The sequence below is a fragment of the Dermacentor albipictus genome, chromosome 5, assembly GCF_038994185.2.
Source record: "Dermacentor albipictus isolate Rhodes 1998 colony chromosome 5, USDA_Dalb.pri_finalv2, whole genome shotgun sequence".
NCBI lineage: Eukaryota > Metazoa > Arthropoda > Arachnida > Ixodida > Ixodidae > Dermacentor > Dermacentor albipictus.
In genome coordinates this window covers 79836349-79862483 of record NC_091825.1, presented here as the reverse complement: position 1 = coordinate 79862483, position 26135 = coordinate 79836349, and the positions used below count along the sequence as shown (strand labels likewise).

The following is a 26135-nucleotide window of genomic DNA, read 5'->3' as shown; positions in this document are numbered from 1 at the left end:
GTTTTGTGTGCAAGAAACAGTGCGCCGGTGGACATTCATTCCCAACTGTGTGAAGTCTACGGAGAAAAGCATATGAGCGTACAATGCGTGCGCAGATGGTGCAGCGAATTCAAAGACGGACGTACAGACGTCCATGACGAACAGCGTTCTGGACGGCCATCGGTTTCGGGCGAAATAATTGCGAAAGGGGAAGAAGCACTGCTGAAAGATCGAAGGCTGATGGTTCGGGATCTCTGCGAGATGATCCCTGATGTCAGCAAGATCGACATTGAAAAAATTTTGACGGACCATTTAGAGTATGCCAAGGTTTGTGCAAGGTGGGTGCCGAGAATGCTTACGGAAGACGAGAAACGGCAATGTGTTGAAGCGGCCCGCGAATATCTTCAGGCCTACGAAACCGATGGCGACGGATTCTCGGACCCTATTGTCACTAGGGACGAAACCTGGGTCCATTACACGACACTGGGAACTAAACAACAATCCCGTCAGCGGAAACATCCAGAGTCTCCGACCACGGAAGTTGAAAGAAACACTGTCTGCCGAGAAAGTGATAGCGAGCATCTTTTGGGACAGGAAGGGGTTATTGTTATGCGAATTTATGCTTGCTGGTACAACAGTCAATGCGGACCGGTACTGTGAGACGTTGCAGAACCTTCGCAGCGCGATCCAAAACAAGAGGAGAGGCATGCTCACGGAGGGAGTCGTTTCTATCAGGACAACGCTAGTCGGCACATTGTCCGTGTAACAAAGGATCTCATCAACAAATTTGGATGGAATACTGTCACGCACCCACCGTACAGGCCAGAGATAGCCCCAAGTGACTACCATAGCTTCCCTGAAGAAACACCTGGGTGGGACGCATTTCAGAACCAGGGATGAGCTGAAAGGAGTGGTTTTAAGCTATCACGGCGCGGCGGGAGAGTTCTAGGATTCAGGCATAAAGAAGATGGTACACCGCATGCAAAAATGCATTGATCTCAACGGCGATTATGTCGGAAAATAGGGGAGAGTCTAAGCTTTACAGTAATGTATTATTAAATGCCAATAAACATGTTTTTGACGGCGAACAGTCATTGGTGACCTTATTTTACGGACAACCCTTATAATATATATATATATATATATATATATATATATATATATATATATATATATATATATCATAAACGCACAAATAAAACACAATCTCCTATGCTCTCCCATTTCCTCTCTACCTCTACCACGTGACCGACTTACTTCCCACACTGCAAGCACATGCACTTCTTCCCACTTTGACGCTTCTAATGCTAACGCAATTAAAGAAAAACATTTGCCGCCATTTACCACTCCCCGGAAGTGACGCGTGTCTCAGTGCGTGCGGCTCCAAACTCACCATGACCTCCGAAATTAAGCGCCGCTCATGGCGCGCATGAAAATCTCGGAGGCGACGTGCTGGAGCTTAGGTCAAAAGCCTGCTAATAAAGCATTTCGCGAACCGCCGGCCCTCTAGGATTGCCAAAATTGTTTAGTGGCATATGCCAGTGATTTATTACAAATTTAGCAAACGTGAAGTTTCGTTGCAGTTGGCCTTTAAAAGGGCCCCTCAGCAAGCTCCGCAGTAAGTTTTCCTTGTACTTCAGAGAAGTTGAGCAAACGGCCGTTCTGTGGGCGTTCTACCGCAACAAGTTTAAAAGATTCACCGAGATAGAAGCAATGAAATGTCGCAAAGCAGTGGCTGGGAGAGGCGAACTATCCTGCCTACGCCAAACTCTCTCCATTTACTCAATCTGTGTCCTCAAGCGAAATCCGTCTCCAGCGTTCTCCCATATCGGAGGCGAGAGCTCACTACCTCCTCCTTTGTCACGGCCACCGCCTCCATGACCACCGCATCCCATGTATTTTTTATTCCTTCTTAACTTTCTGCTTGTCGCATTTCCAGTGGAGTTCCCGCGTGTTCTGCGTTTTACGGGGATTCTCCGGCTCTTCTGGCTGCTAGTGGCTATTGGTGCCCTGCAGCCGGACGTAGATGACATACAGATAGGTTAACAAGAAAGAGAGGCCTGGTTCCAGATCCTTGTGTAGAACTGTGTGGACAACAAATACCTGTCAACAAAGAGCATAAATTTCTCGGCATTATACTTGACTCCAGGCTTACTTTCATTCCACAAATTAAATATCTTAAAGAAAAATGTCTAAAACAGTGAACTTACTGGAACTTCCATCCACACAACATGGGATAGCGACAGGAAGTGTTTGATGAATCTTTATAATAGCCTAATATGATTACGATTGGAATATGGTGCTGTGGTATGTAAATCTGCCGCCCCGAGCACGCTAAAAATGCTCGACCCTGTCCTCCATCTAGGTATCCGCTTAGCCACTGGCGCTTTCAGGACAAGTCCTATTGAAAGCTTGTATGCAGAATCAAATGAGTGGTCACTCCACTTGCGGAGAACATAAGCCTCACATATTTTCTCAGAATACAATGTAATCATGAACGTCCATGTTTTAATACCGTTACCGATGTGACTTGTGCTACACTTTTCCGCAATCGTGCCTCTGTAAGACAGCCTTTCTCGCTGCGTATGAAGGAGCTTAGCGATGAAATGCATGTCCCACTCCTCGAGCATCGCTTAATGAATTCAACCAAGCTGTGACCTCCTTGGGTGTGGCAGGTGGTAGAATGTGACATGTCCTTTCTAGAAGTTACAAAGCATGCACCAGAGGTCGAAATACGAATGCATTTCCTAGAATTTCAGTGCGAGCACTCGTGCGCAGAGTTCTACACTGACGCTTCCAAGTCACGTGCCGGAGCTTCCTACGCAGCCGTCGGTCCATCCTTGTCGGAATCTGATGTACCACATCCAGAAACAAGTATCTTTACGGCCGAGGCCTACGCAACGCTTCCAAGTCACGTGCCGGAGCTTCCTACGCAGCCGTCGGTCCATCCTTGTCGGAATCTGATGTACCACATCCAGAAACAAGTATCTTTACGGCCGAGGCCTACGCAATATTGTCGGCTGTAAAGCATATAAAGAAATCAAAACTCCAAAAAGCAGTACGTGAAGTGTCGTGAAGGCCTTGATGTCACTCTGCAAGCATAAATATCCCGTATTTATTGAGGTCTATTTCGACCTGTGTAAAGCTTATCTATTTAACCGCCAATTCGTTATATGCTGGATACCTGGTCATAGAGGAATCGAAGGTAACGTTCTGGCAGACCAGATGGCCACGTCAATTGCATCCCATGCTGTTAATGATACTGCTGTGGTCCCTGTTACAAATCTGAAGCCTTTCTTACGAAAGAAACTGCGAAACCACTGGCAATGCATGTGGGACGCATAAGTAAATAACAAACTGCACGTGATAAAGCCACAGTTAGGTTTTTGGCTCTCCGCAACAAAATCACGGAGAACAGATGCCCCATTCTGTCGTCTCAGAATAGGACACACATTTGGGACCCATAGTTTTTTACTTACTGGAAATGAATGTCCAACTTGTGGTAGATGTGGTGAGAGGCTGACCGTCCTCCACATGCTCCTGGAATGTCGGGAAGCCGCAGCTCAGAGAAACATTTTCCCTCTTGCATACCGTTATTACATCCCTCTTCACCCAGCTATGTTTCTTGGTAAGGAACCGCTTTTTAATGCCAAGGCAGTCCTAGATTTCTTGAATGATGTTGTCCTACATGTAATAAGCCCATTACATTCATACCGCATCCTCTTCCGAGAAGATGCTGCTGTGATAGTGTTTCGTATAGCACATGCCTACAGGCCCTTGTTTTTCAAGGGCTCTAATGAGGCAGTTGGGCTCTAGCAAATTTTAGTATCAGACATATTTCGTACAACGTATCACTATCTCGCAGTGCATGTTAATGCTCATAGTTCCCGTCATTTGTCATTGCCATAATCTTATTACAAACAGATTTTACGCAGTTTAGAGCGACTACTTTTAAGGCCTCTTGACATGTATATATATATATATATATATATATATATATATATATATATATATATATATATATATATATATATATATATATGTATATATATATATATATATATATATATATATATATATATATATATATATATATATATATATATATATGAAGCATAAGCACGTCAGTACATTGTATGAGAGTGTGGGACAATACGTGAACTTTGCTGCACTTTTCAAAAGCTTCCTTCTACAATGATTTTTTCATTCTGACACTATCATCATTATCCTCACCTTTCCACTGGACCATCAATGCATCTGCCAGATAGATTCCCGATGCCACATCAGAACAGCGAAAACATATGCAAAACATGCTCGTTTATTTAGATATTGCCGAACGCATTACTAGATCTCATGTGACCGTTTGCACGTGTGGTTGTAGAAAATATACGGGCAAGGCAAACATACGCTAATATCATTTTTTCTTCACTTCCTTTTGCATTCAGCTCACTCCGGTTTACATCAAGCTCCCCAAGTCCATCCGGGAAATCGGAGATATCTACATGCAGATGGTGATGCCCGTCGACTTTAAGAGGTGAGCTGGGCTGTATGAAGTATCCGGGCATGTATGAGGGAATCAGTCCGGAAGCAAAAAAGAAAGAAGAAGAAAAAGGAAACAAAGGAAAAGGATGAGGTCAAAGGGAAAGAAACTCACAGGTCGTCATTGTTCACTGAGTGACTGCAATGCGGTAGCGTTATGAGGTCCTATCATTGCGCGTTTATTTATCCACATCCGCGGGACTTCTCCCACCTAATGGTAATCGGTGAGTTGTTATCGCAGTACAATCTATTGCTGCTGTTTACTCGTTGCTGCCTCCAAATCTAGAACGTCACCTAAAGTCAACGAAAACACAACAGCAAAATGACGGCTGTCGCTATATACCATAACGCGCAGCTATCGCTGTAGAAATAGCTACACATTCGTCCTATCTATCGATATACAGCCACCCACACGTGCGCGTGGCTATGCAAACCACAACTATCACTTTATTTCAAGCATCCACCCTACATCGCATAGTGGTGGAAAACATTGCACAAGCGGTAACTTCTCCCCTTCATGTGCCCCTTTACGTCGTGCCCAATCCGCTTCTGCTCATCCTTACCCTCTGCGTCGCTCTCACCTCGCCAGTTGCTCTTCCGAGGACATACCCCCTACGACGACGAAAGCAAAGCTTTATCCCTATAGTGATATTGCGTTAAAGCCCTTGCGAGGACACATATATACTCGTAGCGCACTGCGTCAGGACCGGCCGACTCATGCTTTCTACACAGACTCCGGGAACCGGCCGCGATACAAACGTGGTGCAATGTCGACAGTCCCGTTTTGATGGTTGTATGATCTATCGTGATGGAGCAGTGGGACCAAAATAAATAGGCGCGGCCTTAAACTCAGCGGTGTGGATCAGAGCAAACTGAGGTAGCTTATCTTCGAATTCAGATTGAGAGGAAGAAGCGACACAGACCGTGTCGCCCAGCAGGGCAGATGATTCGTAGTGCGGTTAAGTCAGGACGCGTCCATATTGGCAGAAAGTGTTAGCAAACGAAAGAGTTGGCACCTTTCTTACGAGCTTTTGTTTTTCCAGGATTGTATGGTTGAAGCCGGACTAAGCGAGGCGTGTTTGTTGCAGGGTGAACTGGGAGTTCACGCATTCGGCGGATACGCGCCACGTGTGGAACTCCACCGAGATCGTGAGCACGGGCCAACACAAGGTGCGCGTAAATTTTCAGGACCTGGTGGATGGCAAGGAGGACAAGTACGAATGGCACAACTCGGACGTTGGCTCGGTAGCCCCCGTCTTCAAGCCGCACAGCGAGCACTTCATGCAGCTGCACTACGACGACAAGGAGAAGCAGCTCGTGGTGAGTGATCACGCTTGCTACGTTTAGACGGCTGTGGTAACATTCCTGGAGGCGGAGTGTGAGGAGTGCAGGTAATTCGGAGCGCTCCCAGTAATAGTCAGAATGATTACCCGATAATTTCTATCCCGAAAACAAATGAGGGACGTTATATTCTTTGGCAACATTACGCCCACTACCTTACTGTGCACTGAGGACTTCGCGTGGTAACCTTTACAAACTTTTAATCACATTTGCTGTTCTTCGGACTGTTTCCTTTTATCGGCCTGCTCACGTTTAAAAATGTCGCAATAACTGTTACAGCGAAGCAGTTTATGCGGACCAGTTTGTCGGAGTTCACTAAAACTATCACCATCAGGAATGGCTCGAGCGTCGTCATCTTCTTTCCTAGCTGGCTCCACTGCCGCTCGTCATAGAAGGAACCCTCAGTCCAGGAACCTTAAGATGACTCCGGCGATATTTCGAGCCCTTTGTATCATAGCTCGAAGGACCTTGGGAGGTCCTTCGCGGAGTTCGTCGTCCCGCAGCTCTTCGTTGTGTAGAGGGTAAAAAAGAGTTGGCAAGGGAGGAAAGAGGTTTGCAGTGCACTAAATCGTGAGGTGGAGGATTGGGGGCGAGCTCCCACAGCCCGGACAATGGTCTGCATAACAGTGTGGGTAGAATTTATTGAGAGAGGCAAGATGTGGAAATGTTGCGGTCTGTAACTGGCGTAATGCCACTGCTTCCTCTCGCTAGAAGGACGGCGGTGGTGCGCCGTGGGTGCGACGAATGTGCGCATAATGACGGAGGATGTCTTTGTAACGGAACAAGGGATCCCCCCACCCTGATCTCCAGCGTAGAATTTCACTTCTCTTCTGTCGTCGTAATGGGAGGCCGCGTTTACGTGGGTATGAGCCATTGCTTAAGGGGGTATGATCCATTCATTGTCTTACTTGACGGACAAATTTAGTTTTGAAGCAATTTCGAATAGCAATTTCGAATAGCAAGCGGCAATGCCGGGCGGGTGCTGCTAACCACGCCACCGAACAAAGTCGAGACATCTAACGGAAGCGACAACGGCGGACTGCAGGCATACCGTCACTGACGTCGTTCTCTCCGTCGCAGCCGAACGTGTGCGTAACCTCATTAAAAAAACACACAAAGACGTAAATAATTATTGCGAAAGGCTGTAATGAAGCATCGGGATTCACCCAGTGATAAACACTGGGGCCGCACGTTTCGGCTTCGCTGGTTAACCATTTGTAGGGAGTGCTTGAGTTGATAATTTTTCTTCATTGTTTGCGTATTTTGATAAACTGTGGGGGATACATTGCTAACTTAGGTTGGTTCGTACGTGTTATAGCTATACAAATGGAGTAACCGCGCATGGGAGAGCTCAAGCGCAATGAGCTTTGCCCGTTCACTCCGTGTACCCTCTCCCATAAGCTGTTTCTCTATCTAGCTATGAGGCATGGAAGTCTGCATCAACGCCTGTTGTCAGTAACATTTCAAGAACGGAGGGGCCAGTACTGCCCCTGAAAGGGAACAAGTATACCTGCTCAAGCGGACCGCATCGTCCTATGGTTGCTTTCCTTCGCCAGCCTTTGTGTTCATTGCACAGCATCCGCAGTGTTGAGGCGCGTACATGCGAATCCCACCACACCTCTGCGGGAGGTTCTTTGTAACGTGTGGCCGATGTACCATGTCTGGTGCAGGAACCAATCAGTCTATTCGGTCTTTTACCGCGCATCTTCCTGGCCCCCAAATACTCACAAAAGTATTTAGGATACAGCAATTCAAGTAAAGCAATTAAGGTGGGTCATTTAAAGCGCCCACCTAAGCGTATTTTCATAATGGTTTCTTCGTCGCCACATGTGGCGACTTGAACTGTTCGTGCCTGTGATGCGTGACCATGGCACGCTCATTACTGCTGACCTAGGGCCCCTCGGAGGTCAAGCGCATAATGTTATTCTTTCCTTTTTTGGGGGAACAGGGCGGGAGGGGGCAGGGGGGCAGGACTTTGCGACAAGTACACCTGCATTTTCTTCAGGAGGAGGCGTTTCCCATTTTTTCCCCCGACAGACGTACGTCAACGGCCGCGAGTACAATAGGCACGACATGGACGAAGGCGGCATCGCCAACGAGTTCACGCTGTACGGCACCGTCTTCATCCCCGAACTGGTCATTCCATGCGAGTTCAAGGTGAGAGCTCTCGCATTCCAGCAAGCAATTATTGTATATATTTTCAAATACTTTCAGCGCCCTTGTGGGTATTCCAAATGTAAGCGGTGAAACACCCTTGTCAGGGCAGGAAATATCAAGTGTAATTAAGTAGAAGGCGGTGCTTCATTTAGACATTGGGACAACATAAGAAATGTTTGCTGATCGCACCGCAACCATCCCTAGAGTCCCGTTGACACATGAACATCAATCAGCAGTGTGGAGAAGTAGGAGAAGGGGTGCAAGGATGACAGAGATATTAAGGAAGGGAGCACCCTGAGCTGATAGCTCAGCTGGCGTAAGATGCTCTGCGAACGCTAGACGCTCTTTTTGAAAAGGAGGAAAGAAACAAATCACGTTGTACATTGGAGTGCTCGAGAAATTAATTAATTAATAAAGAAGTAAAAGCATTGCACACTTTTTAAAGACCATACAAAAAAATCAAAGTACCGCATTGAGCCTTTTAGCAGCAAACCATCTATGCGAATAAGTGAATTGTAGGGCGTGTAATGGAAGGAAAGGAGGGGGGGGGGGTCTCATTACCGCAATTATTGCTGTGTAATCAAGGCGTTCATGCCACGAGCGATATGTATGTGGTCTAGGTTAAAGGCAGGCGTGACGTACAGCCGATCGAAAAAAGTGACAGCGCATTCCGAACAAGGCTAATCGATGCATATTTCGGAGCTGGTGCTAATCGCGGGAGGACTAATATAATATTGGATAGAGCCATTCCATAGGCCGTATTCTCGGAAAGGCTGACCTCTTGGGCCTAAACTGAAATCTTTGTGATAGATGATATGTGAATCGACGCGAAAAGTTGAAGGCAAGTATGTTCAATTGCTTAACAATACATTTCCGGTCTTCTTTCTTTTTTCTCACCTAGACAATGCCACTCACGGTTAACCTGAACGGGGCAGTGGCGTACAACGACACCTACACCATCCGGTTCCACGTGAAATCGCCTGGCAAGAAGTGAGTTTCGCGCGGAGGTATATATTGTGGAAGTACCCGTGCGGTTGAAAAATTCCTGCCTGCCGATGGTATACCTTACGGCTGCGCGTTGAAACTTGCGTAGTAAAATGTTCGTGAGCTCAGATTAATGTTCACGGGGAACTCGCAAAGCTGTGCGTTTAATAAGAAACGTAAAATTATTATTTTCGGAGCTGCAGATTATTCAAAAAGATCCAGTGACAAACACAGCATTAATACTATTGCTGTAGGGGTTGAGGGACGGACTTCGGGATGAAGACAAAACTTGGGAGTGTTTATTTTACATTATTTACAGAGAGATGAGACGTCAATGACAGTCGTACAGTCATTACGGACCGGCAGCAACTCGGACGCTGCGGCCCGCGGCAAGAAGTTCGAGAGGGGTGAATCAGGGAAACAGGGAATATCCTCTGGTCTCTCTGGAACGCTTCTTATAAACCCTTCGAGCACTGGAAGTCGCGTCATGTTCGACCAATGGGAGAGTCCGCTCAGATGACGCCACTTTCAGCCAATGGTAGGCGCCCGTGCGATGATGTCATACCCGGCGAAGAGAGTCGCCGCTTGGGCCCCCTTGCTTGATCACTTGATCCCCCTGCGCTCTTGCCTCGCAGAATTGCAATCCACTTCTTCTAAGGTGGAGAAGGAGGGGGGGCGCTCATGCTCCATTGTACAAGGGCCCACCTGCTCCCGGTGGCTCGGCTCCGCAGTGGTGGCAAATGCCTTCTTCAAAGGCGAAGGGGAACGATTGGGCTCTATTGTCCGAGGACCCCTTCTAATCCCGGCGGCGTACGACCTTGTTGGCTGCAAACTTGTTTGCACTTGTCTTGTGGCCTTCAACTTGTTTGCCTGGGCGCTCCTCTGGAATGTGCTTTCCTGCTTCTGCATTCCTCAATTAGCTGTGCTGCGATTCGATGTGGTTTGGGGAACTCGAAGTAGCCTCAGGAAACGGCGCCATATCTAACAGCTCGTCCTCGACCCGGTTGTTCTGAATGGCCGGTGAACTCAATTCGCCGGCCATGAGGAACGCTGAAAGAACCTGCAGGGTATTGGTGTCGAGCCTCGTTTGACGAACTTCGGGATCCTGGGCCCTGGAGAACATACGTCAAACAAACAAAACAACACAGCGCTGCCCCACGTGTAAGCGCAGGCTCTTCACCCCTGACTCGCCAGGCTATTACTGAGTCAAAATGAACCCGGATCTTTTATTTCCTCAATTTTGACAAAACAGTTCCAACCACCCTTCCAAACAGCTATGCATTTCTCCTCGATTGCCGACAAGACCAGACTACTATTGTTGTTGCAAAACAAAAGGGTCGTTGACGATGCAAACAACAAATGAAAACAGCCGAACATTACTTAAGTGGCCTAACTACACGAACAGCATGTTTCCAATCTATCGTAGTGGCGTACTTATCGCACGTATTGGTGCCACTGAACAATCTGTTCAAGCTCACAAGTGCGTAATCACAAGCGCACTAGCCTTGTGGTCACTAAACAAAACGCGTACTTGCGTTGTAGGCAAACTTTTCATTTACGCTTACTCACGTTTCTTCCCTGAAAGTCCTACAGGACACGTGACATAAACGAACAATTAAACTTGCGGGACTTACACACTCCGCAGAACCCTTAAAATAATGCGTCTTTTAATAACTCGTTCCACGCATACTTATCAGAGAAGTCAGAATACGGCCGCCCTCAACACACACGCGCAACCCAGTCATAAATCTGCTTCCTTCCGTCCACACAATGGAACTAAGAACGCTTCTCAGTGCAAATCATGCACTCACTGAAAATCTACGCGCTTAACCTTAGAAAATTCAAAAACACTTAAAAAGAAAGAAGGTTAAATAAAACACACGCGCGTTACCATAGGCCTTTCGACGATAACCTTGACGTTCAGGTTACTCACACACACACAAAACTCTCTACTTATAATGAGCATCTCGCGAGACTACATGTTTACTTAAAACGCATCTTTCAAATCTTGAGCTTCTCAAACGAAAAGACAAACAAAGCTCAAACCTTACACATTGAAAGAAATCCTAGTGTCATTTCGCGAAAACTTTCCGATGTTCAAAAATAAAACAAAATAACACACTTCCTTTCTACGGAAGCGCTCCTGGCCTCCTTTTCCAAACGCTTATGTCTGACTCATACTCTGAGCCGTCCCCGAGGTGGTCGCGGCTTGAAAACTGCTCTGGCTGCCGAGGAACTACAAAAGGGCTGACTCACTATCAGCTCCCCCAATACGTTACGGTCTCCTGCCAATTTGCGTCCTGGCGCCCCGCGTTCCTCACAAACTCGATTGACCGCGTCGCTACTCCCCACCTGGTCTCGTCCTGCCACCTTGCGTTTCTTCGAACTGCACGCTGAGCTATGAAAAGAACTACGGAACGACGAGGAGTTTAACTGCCTCGTGCCCTTTGTCCGCGTCCGTGCAGAACATGCTTCGCGGTCCCCTTTTGACCGGTGGCTCGAACGTTTTTGATGCGTCAACATCGTCCGTGACGACCGCACCTTCTTCCTCGCGCCCTGCCCTTTTGGGTTTCTCGCCATCTTTGGCGGCGCTACAATAGTTACCGTCTTTCGGTCTTTACCGCGCTTCTTTTTACGGCGCTTTCTCCTTGCACTCGTTTTCATGTCGCCTTCTCGTGCCTCGTGCTGGCCGGTACACATTTCGTCGGCCCGGATCGGTCTCTTACCCGCACAGTCTGAGTGATTCTCACTTAAATCAACACTCTCTCTGCCTCGACTGGCGGACAGCTCAACCGACTCTGGCACAATGCAGCAGGCTTTACTCGAGTTAGACAACTCGCACTCTTGCGAACTGCCCTCTACTACATTGCCCAGCTCACGCTGTGCATCGGCACACAGCCCGTCGGTATCGATCGCTGTCTCACGCACACAGTCCGAATGATTAACAACGGAATCATCTCTATCTAGGCTATCTAGACTGGCGGAGAGCCGCACCGATCCCTGAACAATGCAGTTGTATTCTCTTGAGCTACACAGCTCGCAATCCTGAGAATTACCCTCAACTGCATCGCTCAGCTCGCACTTCACTTCTGCACGCAAATCTGGCTCTACATGGGTGCTCGCTTCTGTCGGGTCAGAAGTACTCTTTTCTTCGCTAGCCACCTCGCTAACATTACCAGCGACGCACACACGCGGTAACTGTGCCAATTTGTTCGCAGCTGGCCTAGCTGTCTCTACAGCCATCTGTTGGCACAGCACCTCGTCGCTCTCCTTGCGGCCTTTAACGGCCTCTGTTGCCACTAAGGCATCGTTAGCAGCTAGCCTTTTCCCTTCACTTATGAATCTGCAGCCAATCTCACAGGCACTACTCTTTTCGTCGGCTTTTGGCGAAAATCTAGACACTTCCTCATTCTTTCGCTCTGTACTTCCTACAGAATTCTCTGACAGCCGTTGGCTCTGTGCCAATAACTGATCACAATACTGTATCTATTTGATCAGTGTTGCCTTCTCTCTCTTATACTTTTGCTCACGCTCACGTTCGCGTTGATTCTCACATTCGTGACGCTCATACCTAAGAGTAAGTTCTTGAAGCTCATGCTTCCGTTCATTCTCGCGTTCTTCACGCTTGCGCTTACTCCTAAGTTCACGACGCTCTCGCACACGTACACGACGCTCACGCTCCCGTGGCTCCTGTATCACCTCCCAAGCAAGCTCAATGCTTTTGTCATCATTGCCACTATCGTTAATCGCCTTTATGATAGCTGGCGTTTTCATCCGTTCGTCCGCCTCAACTCCCAAATCGTCGCACACCAACAACAAGTCTAACCTCGTCAACCTTCTAAGATCCATGGCAGCTGCCTCGACAGGTGGTTAAAACTGTTTTCCTTAATTAATTTGTGCAAACACACAATGCAACAAACTCCCGATTCCCAGAACTATGAAAATGAACACACAACATTTGAGTCTGGCGAATCATAAGGAAAAAAACCACGCGCTCACTTACGGTTGCAGCACCCTGCCATCCGGTTCATTCGTCCGCTGTTCCCGGTTCCTCCGGACTCCCTGGGTCGAAGGCTCGCTCCTTCTTCGCTACTCCCAGTTTCTTCGGACCTCTTTCGAGGGAGGCTCTCTCTTCTTCGCTCTTCCTGGTTCCTTAGGATCTCTCTCGACGAAGGTTTATCCGTAGCGCTGCCACCAGCTGATGCATTCGGAGGCGATCTCACCGCTGCCAACCAGATGTAGGGGTTGTGGGACGGGACTTCGGGATGAAAAACCAAAACTTGGAAGTATTTATTCTACATTATATACAGAGAGGTGAGACGTCAATGGCAGTCGTACAGTCATTACGGGCCGGCAGCAACTCGGACGCTGCGGCCCGCGGCAAGAAGTTCGAGAGGGGTGAATCAGGGAAACAGGGAATATCCTCTGGTCTCTCTGGAACGCTTCTTATAAACCCTTCGAGCACTGGAAGTCGCGTCATGTTCGACCAATGGGAGAGTCCGCTCAGATGACGCCACTTTCAGCCAATGGTAGGCGCCCGTGCGATTGTGTCATACCCGGCGAAGAGAGTCGCCGCTTGGGCCCCCTTGCTTGATCACTTGATCCCCCTGCGCTCTTGCCTCGCAGAATTGCAATCCACTTCTTCTAAGGTGGAGAAGGAGGGGGGGGGGGCGCTCATGCTCCCTTGTACAAGGGCCCACCTGCTCCCGGTGGCTCGGCTCCTCAGTGGTGGCAAATGCCTTCTTCAAAGGCGAAGGGGGACGATTGGGCTCTATTGTCCGAGGACCCCTTCTAATCCCGGCGGCGTACGACCTTGTTGGCTGCAAACTTGTTTGCACTTGTCTTGTGGCCTTCAACTTGTTTGCCTGGGCACTCCTCTGGAATGTGCTTTCCTGCTTCTGCATTCCTCAGTTAGCTGTGCTGCGATTCGATGTGGTTTGGGGAACTCGAAGTAGCCTCAGGAAACGGCGTCATATCTAACATTGCATCCATACGATCCACCTGATCTGATATGAATTTCCAATTTCTCTTGGCTTAGCGTCACATATCAACGATTGGAAATTAGCAGTTTACAATTAAACGTAGTATTGGTACCCATTTCACTGAGTACACCTTGGCCGTTGATCCTTTCTTCACAGGTTCAGCTATTCGAACACTAGCTGGAGGCTGCGACCACTTCGTCGCATAGTACAAAGTGTCGCGAGTGCTGGAGGGGCTGAGAACGTGAGCAGGCAAACTGTGACAGCAGAACAGCCTATTAGACATGTCATCTGTGAAACTGAGCCGTTCAGGAGTTGTGTGATTGGTTGGAGGAACCTTAGGCATCAGATATCTTCCGATAGCTGATATAAACAGCTAATTTTTGATGCCCCGACAAGCGCTTAAAGCGTTCCTGCCTCTCTTGTTTTTTTCTTTTACTACTCTCCTCCAGTACAGTTCAGGCAGTATGACATTCTCTCTCTCTTTCTATATACATATATATAAGGTGATAGTATGCCAGGATCCGGTAGTTGAACAGGCACTTGTAGGTTGACGATGCACGTACGAAAAAAACGATGCTTTATTTCTTACGTCTCGGACGTGGTCCGGCCTTCGTCAAGGAATCACATTACTGAAACCTTTACCGTGTGCTTTACGCCCTCTTTGCCGGGTTGGCACCAATCTCTATGGGTCTCTTCCATGTAATGTGGCCTGAAATCGCTGGATCTTGCTTGTCGTCGGTATCGCTTGCAGATTGCTGCAGTAGACCCCTTGACAAGATGCATCAAAACTTCTTTCGGCTGCGGCTCGCGAAGTCGCCGCATTTATCCTACGCCGTTTTATTATTAATGAGGTACTTGCAGCGTGCTGCACCGTTCACTGGCCAACTACGAAGTATTATCCACAGACTACGGTCTAACGGAACGGTCCAAGCGCTCTCTTGGTGACACGCCCACAATGTACGTTGCATCATCCATTCTAACTGGGACGACGTGCTCCTTTTTTGTCACGTACGCGTATAATACCGCCACTCAGGCTACCAAAGGTTTCTTACCATTTTCTCTTCTGTATGCACGTGAACCATACTAAGTCCTCGACTCCATACCTACGTATCACCCGGACACCTCTGAATTCCCACCGCTTTCAGAAGTTCTCCAACATGCTGACGAGCATCGTCAGTTGGCTCGCTCATTCACGTCCGATACCGCCAAGGCGTTCAAAAAGATTGCCTCGACCGCGATCAGCCTGCACCATCCTTCGCCGTTGATTCTGATGACACCACATGGAAGCATGTCCTAAACTTGCTCGGTGATGATACGATGACACGCGGTACGGACGCTGGCATAATGGTGCATGATGTCCCGTATTGATTTGTTGAGATACGATACTTGTGTGGCTTAATGACGCGTTATGAAGTCAAATGAGACATTAAAGTCATTTAAAAGGGCAAGGAGCGGCTCAGATTGTGTCAGATCGAGGACATCATAGGCAATAGAGGGACGAAACACATCCGGTGATATCAGGTCAGATTGCACATGGGGGGGGGGGGGGGGAGGGGTGGCAGTGTAGTTGCGTTGGCATTAGCAAGGCCTTATGAAATAGAGAAAACATCCATGTGAACTTTGCTGAGCTAACCTGCGATAGGAGAAAGCCTATCAATGACTGCTTCTGTTGCTGTTGGCTGAACTGTTCTGCGAACGGACGCCGCCGTGGTTCACGTGATTTGATCACCGCTTTCCTGCATCCACCACGGACTGTGCACGGACACTCATGAGCCACTAAAGGCTTACGCCTTAATACACAGTAACGTCAGCGTCCACAGTCTGGATAGTGCCAATATACTCGCCACAGAGCAAAGCCAAAACGCACATACGAATGTGAGTTAAAAACAAGTATTCCTGCAACACCATGAAGAAGCACGAGGAGAGCGAACGACAACAATGTGGGCTGGCGGCGTCTGAGGACGGCAGTGGTTGTAAACAAGGCCATCACGTTGGCAAGCGATGCGCATTACAAAAGACAGAATGGTGGGGAGGAAGACCACTGTCTGAAATGACGAAGGTCCTGCTAGCATAGCAGTTTACTTCTAGTTTAGCACTGTTGAACGTAAAACTGTGTAATAAAATTAAAGTGTCAGAGCAGATCGAATTATTTATCAATAATTTAAGTATACACAAAAGAAGGAGAAAAGATAGAATTTTAACAGGGCATTCAGCTGCAGTCCATACAAAAAAATTTGGACAGCGAAGCAAATATCCCTGTGGTTGAATCCCAAAGTGGAAAGCTCAAACGAAAGAATGACAGGTTAAGCCCAAGCCAAGTCTTCGAAGCGGAAGTTCCAATATTATTTTTGTTGCCGCAGTAAAGAGGTGACAAGATAGAAGGAAGTGATGAATTGTTTCTTCCTCATTACAAAACGAGCGAAGAGGGTTGGGCACCAAAAGTGGATTTTGTAAGATGTTCCGGGAGGGAATACGGCAACATAATTTTGTGAGGCAGACCTCAATTATCATTCTGTTGCAGCAATTGTAATGCCGTGGAAATACCAGATGCTTATAATCTGACGAAGCACTCAGGACTGAGTCTGATAAGGATCTCATAATTGAACGCATCCGAGATCACGCCGCCGTTATCCAGGCTGCCACTGGTACAATACGAAGGACAGAGTTGATAAGTGACGCCCTTGCCAGTGGATCAGCAGTTTCATTTAAAAACAAACTTTTCTGACCGGGTGCCCAAATGAAATGAACACGCTGCAGATGGGCAGGGATTAGCAGGTGAACTAGTTACAGCGTGGGTTTATCACAAGACGCGGTAAGGTAAGAGCACACAATGGTGAACCAGTAAGAATAGCAGCTTGTTGCGGGTTAGTGTGGTGTTCGGGCAAGGAATCCACCAAGCCCATCGACCAATACAAGTAGTAGGAATGATGGAAAAAGGGTATGTTGGCTTAGTTACACGGCTCCAGTTACGGATGTCCACTCTATACAGGAGCAAGTTAAACGTCAGAGTTCACATCAGGACCCTTTGTGCTCGCTCTCGAAAAGTATCCGCTTTTAATACCGTCGTCTTCCCAAGGCGAGTCGACTAGGGAGTCTGAAAAGTGTCAAGCAGCAAATCACAATAATCGATTCCGTTGCGATACCACGCAAAAAAATTGAATCCGTCATTTTTGAATCCCCTATACAACGCAACGAAATGCACCTGGCCCTGAAGTGAATATCAAATATTTTGTATATTTCATCTTACTTACTTAATTAATTAAGCGGAACAAAAACATACTCTAAGGAGCGTCACATTGATGGCCAACCATATATAGTTTGTTTCATTCAGCTGCGGCTAACGATATTTTTAAGATCCTTGAGTGAAACAGAGAGAAAGAGAGAGAGAGAGAAATGCATAGAAAGGCAAGGAGGTAAACCAGAGGTAGTTCCGGTTGGCTACCCGGCACGGGGAGAAGTGTTAAGAGGGATAAGAAGCGAAAGAAAGTGGAAGGGCAGATAGGTTACGTGAAAGACATGTGTGTATTGTTTTTCGTACGTCCATGCTCAACCTACAAGTGTCCGCTATCGCATTCCAGCGGACTCTCTATATATATATATATATATATATATATATATATATATATATATATAATCTGGTTGGCTTGCTGAAAGTGCGGCCGTGCTTGCTGTGACGTCGGACAAGAGAAAGAGGGGGGAAAGCTCTTATCGGTCGCGGGGCTTCTTCGCAGGCTGATGCTGAATTTTGGCGAGATCACGTTCAACATCGACCTGGAGGAGCACAAGGACGAGCTGCACCGTTCCACGCACGAGGAGCTGCAGGTATCCTCGCACTCGAGCTGCGCCTTCCTCAGCCTGAACCGCAAGATGATTGCCAACTCCATGCGCCGGCTGGTCACGCCCGTCATGATCGTCGACGGCGACATCCAGATCATCAACCTGCATATCGTGAGTACCGAGGTCGGGAAGGGGGTTCCAGGCCAACGGTTGAGTTGCTTAGGGACCGCCTATAACGAAACGTGGCGAATTCACTGTTAAAGAATTCTCAAGCGTTCTGTTTCAAACACAGCGTGTGGTTTGGCTAGATTTTCTTGCACGTGGAACATTATAAGCTAACACTGACAAGACGATACAAACAGTAGCCGTCATGGCTGACCGCTTCATGGCAGCGTCCGCGACACGACGATTCTTCGACGACCTCGTACCTCACACCCATCGTGCCATCGCAGGAATAATTGTGCGCTGTTCTGCTCGCGTTCTTATGCCCCGCACCCTGTTGGAGTTCCGCAACCCGGGCACCTCGTTATGATCTATGTCTAGGATACACCTATTTTACCACCATTCAAAGCGCATGCTTCGAACGCCGTGGCCCTGCTGGCGCCATGATGGATGTAGTTTTGGGATCTAAAAGCAGCACAAGAACGTCGAGAGACGGAAGAAAGCAACGTGCGTGACGTGAATTCTCTTCTGTCTGCCGCCGTTTTTGTCCGGTGATACGATCTGGACTGAGCGTGGTGGGATGTTTACTGTAGTAATCAGCAGAAGATGACGAAGCCGGGCATCGTGATGATGAAAACGAGAAAAAGGTGTATTTACATCATTTGTTTAAGTTGCTGACTTGATCAGACTACTGAGTGGTTCTTGTTAACGCGGGAGCCAGAAGGGCTTTAAATAATCTCTTGCGTATATCCGAGACAATCGGCAGTGAGGTCCATTGTCAAGGGAAGCGGAGGGGCCTCCCAAGGAAAGGTCGTTTTGGAGTCACCTCAGGAAGAAGCTGTTGGTGCAGTCATGGATGTGCCAAGTGTTCGCTGTAGTCTTGTCGCTGTCGTCTATGGCTTCCTCCCCTTCGTGGCTTGCTTTCTCACCCGGGTCAGCTCAGGACGTGGAAGGAGGCATAGGGGTGACGTTTTCTCGTAGAAGAGGGCGTTTGGATCGACAAGAGAAGCAATCTAGAATGTTGCTCGAACTTGCGACGTTGAATCCCAAGCCGATCATAACAGCCCGTCCACCGCCAGGGAAGGTCTCGAAGGGGTTGCAGCATTCACACACCTCGAAGAGACCGGTAGACTCCATGCCCCTGCCTTGTTTTGCCGTTTGGTCCAAGGCTGGCTAGGTGGAATCTTCTGGCCATAAACGAGGCAACGCCTACGGCACAACAAACAGAGAGCAGTCAACTAACCATGAGAACCGCCAAGTCTATATCTGCTTCAAATAATATTTTCTAATAAAGATACCTGCATCCCTCCTTCGGGATTCCCAAGATTAACAAACGAAAGAACCAGACTTCAGTGCGTATTCCAACCAACCTAGTGCCCAAAGTTTTGTTTCTAGTTTCAGAAAAGTCACTGCCCTTCGGCAAATAAGAGTGCAGTTGGAGAGTTGAAACAAAAGGTTGGAGTCATGAACGAAACCCAAATAAATACACTAAAGCGAACCGAAATAAAACAGCATTGTAAGCAACACAAGGGAACTGCGACTGAGGTTATTCGCTTGATGTAACTTGATAGCGTCCTTCCCTGTACCTCACAATGAAGACCTGGTTTTCTTTTCCCAGACGCTTATCTACTGTAACAAACAACGCGTCAAGCAAATAACTCGTAGCGCTAGCAACATTTCAAAATGCATGTTTCCTCTAACAGCATGTGAAGGAGATTTTCAGCACCAAACTTTAGCGTTTGGCCAACAATCTTCGCTTTTGCGCTGCAAGCCTTTGCTCTAAATGCTTATCTAACGATGCACCAACGACAGTATAACCCCTTCCGCTAAACCTTAAGCATTTGCAAATTAAACAATGGTCTCGTGCCACAGTCTTGTTTTGTGAAAGTTATTTACATAACTCATCGCGAATCCAAGCCATTGTCGCAAAACTGACACACATTCTATGCGGCTCATACACTTAGAGCATCCCACTCAGTCCAGCTAGAACTCATAAAAAAGAAGTCACCGGCGAAGTCTTAAATGGTAAGAAATAAAAATAAACAGTGCATCTTTGGTTAGTACATCTTAAGTCAGCGCTCTTCCCTGTCATTTTTATTAATTTGGTCGCGCTGCTAACCAAAGATGTAGCAGTATCGAAATGCCTATTCAGGCGCCCTTGCAAAATAAAATCGCTTATGGGGTTCTACGTTCACGTATGCGAACTGACCCAAACTGACTGCACCTTTTCTAATTGCGGGTTCTCTTGAATCGCGCCCGACGGGGTCGCATTCCGGTGTGCTTTCGAGCTCCCCAGGGCCAACAGGAGCGTCATATCTACTGTTACATTCCACGCCGGCCCTGTCCGCTTTCCTTCAGCTCTGTGAAAGGCAAGCCAGAAACTTTGCTGTAATAAAGATCCCTCTCATTTCGTCCTCCATCTCACGCAGCGTCCTACTACTGTGGCCTTGGGACAACTATGGTTCATACATGCTTGTCCCCGCGAAGTGCAACATTTTCGTAGGGCCCTCCATCGCGGTGATGCGCAGTGCCCTGCTGATGCAAACCTACGTGTCTTTTCGCGTGACTGCTCGTTTCATGTTCTCTGGCATTGATGAGCCCTACTTGCTCTTTCGGTTCTTCCCTTTGTTCTGATGCCACATTATCTGTCTGTCCATCCACAAATGCCTTTGAGTCGTTCACTTATCGAGATACGAGAATGATCTTCAGCTCCTCATTAACCTCACCATGACTTTTTGGACCAACCTCGTCTCCTCAATGAACGGTCTCTGGAATGCCCATTGACTTAGTCTCGGCGGACGTCTGATCCTCCTCCTCGTGAAAACACGATTCGGTGCTCAAACTATTTGAGATAGGTTCTTGCATGTGTTGATGGCACGCGTTGCCCTTGCTGTTGCTATCCAAGCCCTCACCCGAAATACTACTCACGTCGAGGTACTCCCGAGTTTTCTTCGGTCGCCGCGATTTCCTGGTCACCTTCCCGTGATTCCAGAAAGTCGTTCCAACGCACAGGTAGGAGAGAGGTTTCCAGCTTTTACCTGAGCTCATTTGGTTTGGTAGAACCAGTCTCGACATGCCAGGAACCCTCTAGAGTCCCCTTTGCCACCGTGTCAGCGGATGCCAACAAGCCCTGACCTTCAAAACTCTCTCCGACCTTTTTGCCCATTTCTTCTCTGTACAGTCGTCAGACTTGCGATGTTTCTGGCGAAGCCTTCACCGACAGTATTCCTCAAATTCTCAAGTGGTGGGTGTTGTACGGAAGCCTCAGTTTCAGGGTTTCCTTCCCGGAAGTCGCTCAAGGGATGGGGCACGAAGAATGTGTCCAACGCCTCACAAACCTCACTAGCGCTGTTGGAACAAATCTCGACCGCGCAATAAGTGTTTTCTGGAATTCGACTCCTTCTGTATGAACACAATCGAGACCTTTGACTGCTTCACGCTCAGTCATGTCAAGTGAAACAGCTCAAAGCTTTCAACAGCTAATCCCTATGTGCCCCGGCTTTCAGCAACAAAAACAGATAACCAATTTTTCGCCTTTAGACCTTCGGTAATTCGCTTAATCTCTTGCGCTGTTTGCGGGAGCTTCGCCCCGCGCTGACGTTCTCTCCAGCGCCTTTGTTACAGTTACTGATTCTTCGCTTATGGACGCGACTTCAGCGCTTTGTCACTGAGTGGCATCGCGAGGACTAACTTTATCTCTTATCATTCCACTCTTTCAAATTAGCCTTAGCAGTTCTCTCCAAAACACCGCAATAAAGCTTTCTTAGATGCATTGTATCTGAGTAAGGGATCAAGACCACTTAGTACTGGAGCTCTCTTTCAGGCACATACAGTGCACGTACATAGCAACCCAAGTTGTCTACTAGGCCAGCAGCAGGTCCTCCATACGGGCACATATCCACTGACCCCTGTTGATTGCTCGGAAAGACAGCAGCCGGCCCATGTCCTGCGGCTCAATGCTGTAGGGGTTGAGGGACGGACTTCGCGGATGAAAACCAAAACTTGGGAAGATTTATTCTACATTATGTACAGGGAGGTGAGCGACAAGTAACAGTCGTACAGTCATTACGGGCCAGCAGCAACTCGGACGCTGCGGCCCGCGGCAAGAAGTTCGAGAGAGGTGAATCAGGGAATCAGGGAATGTATGGTCTCTCTGGAAGGCTTCTTATAAGCCCTTCGAGCACTGTAAGTCACGTCATGTTTGACCAATAGGAGAGTCCGCTCAGATGACGCCATTTTCAGCCAATGGTAGGCGCCCGTGTCGCGGTGTCACACCTGGCGGCTCTCTGCGGTCTTGCCTCGCAGACTGGCAATGCACTTCTTCTAACGAGAAGGGGAGGGCTGCTCATGCTCCATTGTCCGAGGTCCCCTTCTAATCCCGGCGGCGTACGAACTTGTTGGCACGTGAACTTGTTGCCTTCAACTTGTTTGCTCGGCCGCTCCTCTGGAATGTGCTTTCCTGCTTCTGCATTCCTCAATTAGCTGTGCTGCGTTTCGAAGTGGTTTGGGGAACTCGAAGTAATCGCAGGAAACAGCTCCATATCTAACAGCTCGTCCTCGCCCCGGTTGTTCTGAATGGCCGGTGAACTCAATTCGCTGGCCATGAGGAACGCTGAAAGAAGCTGCAGGGTACTGGGGTCGAGCCTCGTTTGACAAACTTCGGGATCCTTAGCCCTGGAGAACAGACGTCAAACAAACAAAACAACACAGCGCTGCCCCACGTGTAAGCGCAGGCTCTTCACCCCTGACTCGCCAGGCTATTACTGAGTCAAAATGAACCCTGATCTTTTATTTCCCCAATTTTGACAAAGCAGTTCCAACCACCCTTCCAAACAGCTATCCATTTCCCCTCGATTGCCGACAAGACCAGAGTACCACTGTTGTTGCAAAACAAAATGTCGTTGACGATGCAAACAACAAATGAAAACAGCCGAACATAACTTAAGTGGCCTAACTACACGAACAGCATGTTTCCAATCTATCGCAGTGGCGTACTTATCGCACGTAATGGTGCCACTGAACAATCTGGTCAACCTCACAAGTACGTAATCACAAGCGCGCTAGCCTTGTGGTCACTATTCAGAACGCATACTTGTGTCATAGGCAAACTCTTCATTACGCTTACTCACGTTTCTTCCTTTATTCCCTCTAGGACACGTGACTTAAACAAACAAATAAACTCGCGGGACTTACACACTCCGCAGAACCCTTAAAATGATGCGTCTTCTACTAACTCTTTCCACGCACGCTCACTAAAGAAGTCAGAATATGGCTGCCCTCCACACACACTAGCAACCCAGTCATAAAGTATGCTTCCTTCCGTCCACACAGGACACGCGCTAATGGAACTAAGAACGCTTCTCCGTGCAAATCATGCACTCACTGAAAATCTACGCGCTTAACCTTAGAAAATTCAAAAACGCTTAAAAAGAAAGAAGGTTAAATAACACACGCGCTTTACCATAGGCCTTTCGACGATAACCTTGACCTTCAGGTTACTCACACACACAAAAAAAGCCTACCTACTTATTAATGAGCATCTCGCGAGACTACATGTTTACATAAACCTCATCATTCAAATCACGGAGCTTCTCAAACGAAAGCACAAACAAAGCTCATACCTTTACATATTGAAAGAAAACCTAGTCTCAAATCGCGAAATTTTCCGATGCTCAAAAATAAAAAACAAGACACTTCATTTCTACGGAAGCGCTCCTGGCCTCCCTTTCCAAACGCTTATGTCTGACTCATACTCTGAGCCGTCCTCGCGGTGGTAGCGGCTTGAAAACTACTCTGGCTGCCGAGGAAACACAAAAGGGCTGACTCACTATCAGCTCCCCCAAGACGTTACGGTCTCCTGCCAATTTGCGTCCTCGCGCCCCGCTTTCAACACAAACTCGATTGACCACATCGCTACTCCCCACCTGGTCTCGTCCTGCCACCTTGCGTTTCTTCGAACTGCACGCTGAGCTTTGAAAAGAACTACGGAACGACGAGGAGTTTACCTGCCCCGTGCCTTTTGTCCGCGTCCGTGCAGAACATGCTTCGCGGTCGCCTTTTGACCGGTGGCTCGAACGTTTTTGATGCGTCAACATCGTCCGTGACGACCGCACCTCTTTCCTCGCGCCTTGCCCTTTTGGGTTTCTCGCCATTTTTGGCGGCGCGACATTAATTACCGTCTTTCGGTCTTTACCGCGCTTCTTTTTACGGCGCTTTCTCCTTGCACTCGTTTTCATGTCGCCTCGTGCCTCGTGCTGGCCGGTACACATTTCGTCGGCCCGGATCGGTCTCTTACCCGCACAGTCTGAGTGATTTACATTTAAATCAACCCTCTCTCTGCCTTGACTGGCGGACAGCCCAACCGACTCTGGAACAATGCAGCAGGCTTTACTCGAGTTAGACAACTCGCACTCTTGCGAACTGCCCTCTACTACAATGCCCAGCGCACGCTGTGCATCGGCACACAGCCCGTCGGTATCGATCGCTGTCTCACGCGCACAGTCCGAATGATTAATAACGGAATCATCCCTATCTAGGCCATCTAGACTGGCGGAGAGCCGCACCGATCCCTGAACAATGCAGTTGTTCTCTCGTGGACCACGGAGCTCGCCATCCCGAGAACTACTCTCAACTGCATCGTCCAGTTCGCACCTCACTTCTGCACGCAGATCTGGCTCTACATGGGTGCTCGCTTCTGTCGGGTCAGCAGTACCCTTTTCTTCGCTAGCAACTTCGCTAACATTATCAGCGACGCACACGTGCGGTAACTGTGCCAATTTGTTCGCAGCTGGCCTAGCTGTCTCCACAGTCATCTGTTGGCACAGCACCTCGTCGCTCTCCTTGCGGCCTTTAACGGCCTCTGTTGCCACTAAGGCATCGTTAGCAGCTAGCCTTTTCCCTTCACTTATCAATCGGCAGCCAATCTCACAGGCACTACTCTTCTCGTCGGCTTTTGGCGAAAATCTGCTAGACACTTCCTCATTCTTTCGCTCTGTACTTCCTACAGAATTCTCAGACAGCCGTTGTCTCTGTGCCAATAACTGATCACAATGCTGTATCTCTTTGATCAGTGCTGCCTTCTCTCTCTCATACTTTTGCTCACGCTCAAGCTTATGTTCCTGATACTCACGTTCGCGTTCATTCTCACGTTCGTGACGCTGACACCTAAGAGTAAGTTCTTGAAGCTCCTGCTTCCGTTCATTCTCGCGTTTTTCACGCCTACTCTTACTTTTAAGTTCACGACGCTCCCGCAAACGTACACGACGCACACGCTCCCGTGGCTCCTGTATCACCTCCCAAGCAAGCCTAATGCTTTCATCATCATTGCCTCTATCGTTAATCGCCTTTATGATAGCTGGCGTTTCCATCCGTTCGTCCGCCTCAACTCCCAAATCGTCGCACACCAACAACAAGTCTAACCTCGTCAACCTTCTAAGATCCATGGCAGCTGCCCCGACAGGTGGTTAAAACTGTTTTCCTTAATTAATTTGTGCAAACACACAATGCAATAAACTCCCGATCCCCAGAACTATCAAAATGAACACACAACATTTGAGTCTGGCGAATCAAAAGGAAAAAAACCACGCGCTCACTTACGGTTGCAGCACCCTGCCATCCGGTTCATTTGTCCGCTGTTCCCGGTTCCTCCGGACTCCCTGGGTCGAAGGCTCGCTCCTTCTTCGCTACTCCCAGTTTCTTCGGACCTCTTTCGACGAAGGCTCTCTCTTCTTCGCTCTTCCCAGTTCCTTAGGATCTCTCTCGACGAAGGTTTATCCGTAGCGCTGCCACCAGCTGATGCATTCGGAGGCGATCCCACCGCTGCCACCAGATGTAGGGGTTGAGGGACGGACTTCGCGGATGAAAACCAAAACTTGGGAGGATTTATTCTACATTATGTACAGGGAGGTGAGCGACAAGTAACAGTCGTACAGTCATTATGGGCCAGCAGCAACTCGGACGCTGCGGCCCGCGGCAAGAAGTTCGAGAGAGGTGAATCAGGGAATCAGGGAATGTATGGTCTCTCTGGAAGGCTTCTTATAAACCCTTCGAGCACTGTAAGTCACGTCATGTTTGACCAATAATAGAGTCCGCTCAGATGACGCCATTTTCAGCCAATGGTAGGCGCCCGTGTCGCGGTGTCACACCTGGCGGCTCTCTGCGGTCTTGCCTCGCAGACTGGCAATGCACTTCTTCTAACGAGGAGAAGGGGAGGGC

At 48.3% G+C, this 26135-nt stretch overlaps 1 protein-coding gene across 2 annotated transcripts in view; it reads left to right on the top strand.

Annotated features, from left to right (window-relative positions):
• LOC135910806 (uncharacterized) overlaps window positions 1-26135 on the top strand; it is a 39641-nt gene that overhangs the window by 1964 nt on the left and 11542 nt on the right. For both annotated transcript variants that reach the window (XR_010567138.2, XM_065442912.2), the window contains exons 2-6: window positions 4425-4513; window positions 5607-5838; window positions 7897-8016; window positions 8918-9006; window positions 17714-17930. Coding sequence is in view for 1 of the 2 variants with exons in the window: in XM_065442912.2 (XP_065298984.1) it covers window positions 4425-4513; window positions 5607-5838; window positions 7897-8016; window positions 8918-9006; window positions 17714-17930 (747 nt within the window). In the remaining variant the exon portion in view is untranslated. The remainder of the gene's footprint in view (window positions 1-4424; window positions 4514-5606; window positions 5839-7896; window positions 8017-8917; window positions 9007-17713; window positions 17931-26135) is intronic.